The 3,566-nt window shown below is 38.4% G+C and overlaps 1 protein-coding gene across 1 annotated transcript in view; it reads left to right on the top strand.

The window, feature by feature from the left end:
- Positions 1–3,566, top strand: part of AKAP13 (A-kinase anchoring protein 13) — a 247,495-nt gene that overhangs the window by 179,614 nt on the left and 64,315 nt on the right. The window contains exon 15 of the mRNA XM_023529007.1: positions 2,184–2,237. Within this exon, the coding sequence (XP_023384775.1) occupies positions 2,184–2,237 (54 nt within the window). The remainder of the gene's footprint in view (positions 1–2,183; positions 2,238–3,566) is intronic.

Here is a 3,566-nt window from a genome sequence, read left to right as displayed (position 1 = left end):
CGGAGGTGAGATGGCAGGCTGCTTGTTTAATCTCTCGGTGTCTGCTTGTTTTTGAGAAGTTTCTGATTTGGGATTATTGTTGGTAAGAGATTCGAGGACACACCATGGTATAGAAGAACAGAATAGGCTTTGGAGTCAGGAAAACCTGGGTCAAATGCCAGCTCCAGACCTTAGCATGTAGATAACCTTGGGCAAGGTGCTTGACCCCTCTGAGCTTTAATTTTCTCATCTGGAAAATACCTGCCTTTCAGATATTTGTAATAAATAAATATTACAAGTGAAATGTGTCTGTCACATAGAAGGTGTTTAATAAATGGTAACATTCGTTCAGGCCAGTTTTGTTAATGAAAATCATAGATTAGAAATATTGGAGGGAATAGTTTGTCAATGTCAATTTAAGACATGAGCACGAAATCTCAGTCTGAACACATCTAAGTTTTCGAAGTGCGTCCCGGGAATTGCCATCTCTTTCCAGTGCAGGAAGTTCTGATAAAGTCTAAATTATCAGTATTTAATCCTTAAGAGGACACAGGAATCATTGACTATCGTTAAGACAAGGTGGACGTGGCTTCTGGTCATGGGCTGCTGGATGAATTTAAGCAGGTGGTTTTAGCTCTGAAGAGCATGCAGCATGCCACCTCCTATATGCACAAAGGTGTGCTTACTCCAAAGCCACCTTCTTAACGAGGAAATCAGCTAAGGGAGGAGGCTGGCAGTTGTTTCAAAACAATTGATGTTGACAGCCTCACTGGAGCAGTTACTGTTTATTTTTAAAAATCCTTGACCTCCTTATAACATTGTGGCTCTGATTTCATAGCCGAGTAAAGTACATGTAATCTGGTCACACTGGTCACTCATCCTTTTATTCAGCCAACATTTAGTGAGCACCCACTGCATGCCAGGCATTTCCAGGTTCTGGAGACCCCGAGGTGAACGAGGCCAAGTCCATGCTTTCGTGGAGCTCCCACTACAACCTTATACGTTCCTAGTCTGCCACTTTTCAGACTTCCTTTAATGACACATCATCTTAGGTGATTTTCCAGTCCTCTCCGTGACTCTGGTGATATTACCCCCATTTCTGCAGATGAGTCTGGTGCACATAGTTATATCACTTACCCACTAACCCAGGATCAGTAGAGTCTCCTAGTCAAATGTTCTTTGTCCAATTCCGTATTAGTGTGGTGGTGTTCAGGATGCTAACCTTAAAAATAAGTACTTGCTTTATCTGCTGGTACATTTAAATACCTACATTTAAATACATTTAAATGTAGGTATACATTTAAATACCTACATTATATAAAAAATGATTTCTTAAAGCTTTCCTTCTCAGCTTTAGTCATGCTGTACTTTTTTTGTTTTTAAAGCATTTATACCAAAAGAAAAAAATAAGAATGGTTGGATGTGATCCTCAGAATTCTCTTCCTGAAGGGAAAGTAGTTTCTCGACAGGACATACTTGTCTTACATGATCAGCTTAGATGATCAGGACATACTTGACTTACATGATCCATGTCAAGAAACAAGGGTTTATTTTATATATAATCCATTTTTCTTTATAATCCACTGTGGATCCCTTTGCCACGACTTTGATTTCAGAGCTAAATGTGACTTTATGGATCATTTAACTCAGATGAGGAAATTGAAGCTCAGATTCATTGATTTGCCCAAGATTACCTGGTGATCTTATGAACTGAACTTAGACTAGGACTCTGTATCACCTCAGTTATTTATATTTTCAACCTGTTAAAATGGCATCTCCTGTTGGAGCTTAGCATTAAGGATTGCCTAGCACCTCTGGAGATAGTGGAATGAAAGCCGGGCTTCACCGTAGTATTACCTACGTATAGCGTAACCTGAAATTTAAAGTCTTAACCCATGTAAAGTTTTGAATGGCTTCCCCCTCCCCCCGCCCCCCGATCCTTTTACTTTTATAATTTAATAAAACATTCTTTGTCTCCGATTAACTCCTTGGAACAAGGAGGGAGTGAAGTAGCCCCCCACAGAAATTGACAGGCCTTTTTGGTTCTGATAGCTTTCTTATTCCACATTCATTCATGCCCTTACTTCCTGTACTGTTTCTCTTTGGCCATTGTATCTCTTCCCAGTGTGATGTCTGTATGTTCCATGTGTTTGTATCCATTTTGTTTCACCTGGACACTGACCTCTTCCACCATTCATTTTCAGTTCAATGCGAGTTCTTGGGGATGTTGTCAGGAGACCTCCCATTCATAGGAGAAGGTACAGAGTTCACTAATCTGATGGACTAACCACGTTGCCTCTGAGCATATACTAACAAGCATCTCATTTTTCTGCTTATTCCATGATTAAACAGTGTCACGTCTGCTTCAGGCAAATACAATATAGGTACTTATTAGTTGATGATGTTTGTCAGTCAATATGAAATGTTTTCTGACTCTAAAGTATTTTCTAGTTTTATTTTTAAATATATATAGTTTTAAATATTTTTTCTATCTTGCACTTACTGGTATTTAGATCACTTTGTTTATAGGGTCTCCTCAACTTTATAATTCAAAGAAGTATTTACGTTGTGCATGTCTAATGGACTCTAGGAAGTACTTTTTCTTTCCAAAAAAACGGGGGAAGAACCAGAAATATGTGTGTGCTTGCGCACAGGCCCAGTATTTTCAACACCTTTTAAAATAATTTGCCGAAAGTCTTTATTTTTAGACTACCTGGCAGCTTCCTTGCCATTATTGAGGTAGTCATACATAGACATTAGCAAGAGACATTAGCTGATCTCTCAACAGACCTCTCAGTCTTCCAGGTCTTCAACTAGCAATGTCAAAACATTCCAATAACTTAAAAGGAAGGGAGAAGGAGGTTTATTTTTATTTTTTTAAATCTAGAACTTCTTAAACCTGAAAACAAAGCCAAAGGACCATTTAATGATTTCCTCACTAACTGAGGAATCGAGAAAATTAGGATGCTCTCAAAAATATTCTATCTGAGTTTTCTGCTATAAGGAAAGGGCAGTTTTTCTGCTACTGTAGGATCGTCTGCAACTCTCTGGACCCTTGGAAAAGCAATGTGTCCCCCTTTCCATCTCCCCGTTGCTCTTCATTCTCTTTATGTTAAATTTCATCCCGGTCGCACATCATTACCATTTCTAAGAGGAAAGAGATGTTTAAGTTTGTAGAAGGAGATTATTTTTATGAATAATAATTTGGCAATGTGTATTCAGTTACTGATTAACCACATTCTGGGTTTAATAAGAATTTGGATATTGAGATTATAATACGCCTTTTTATTTACAGTTTGGGGATTTATAATCAAGTTAGTAATTTCAAAGAGTGGGCTTCCGAGTCTCGCGTGTGCTTGTAAACTGTATCGGGGCTCGCTTCTGCTCACACAAGTGAGTTGTGTAAGTCAGTTTACTAGAGACGTGCTTCAGCTGCGTATTTCTACCTTCTGCTTTTGCACTTGTAAGCTTTATACTATAAATTTCATCTGATTAAAATGTTTTACTATTTAAATTATTTTAAAATAATTAAAGATTTACTTTTAAGAGAGCCGTAGGGTAGCTCTGGTACAGCAGCCCACCACCAC

This window comes from Pteropus vampyrus, unplaced genomic scaffold (genome assembly GCF_000151845.1).
Source record: "Pteropus vampyrus isolate Shadow unplaced genomic scaffold, Pvam_2.0 Scaffold34, whole genome shotgun sequence".
In the NCBI taxonomy this organism is placed as follows: Eukaryota; Metazoa; Chordata; class Mammalia; order Chiroptera; family Pteropodidae; genus Pteropus; species Pteropus vampyrus.
Note: the sequence above shows the minus strand (reverse complement) of the source record. Positions and strands in the feature narration are given on the sequence as shown.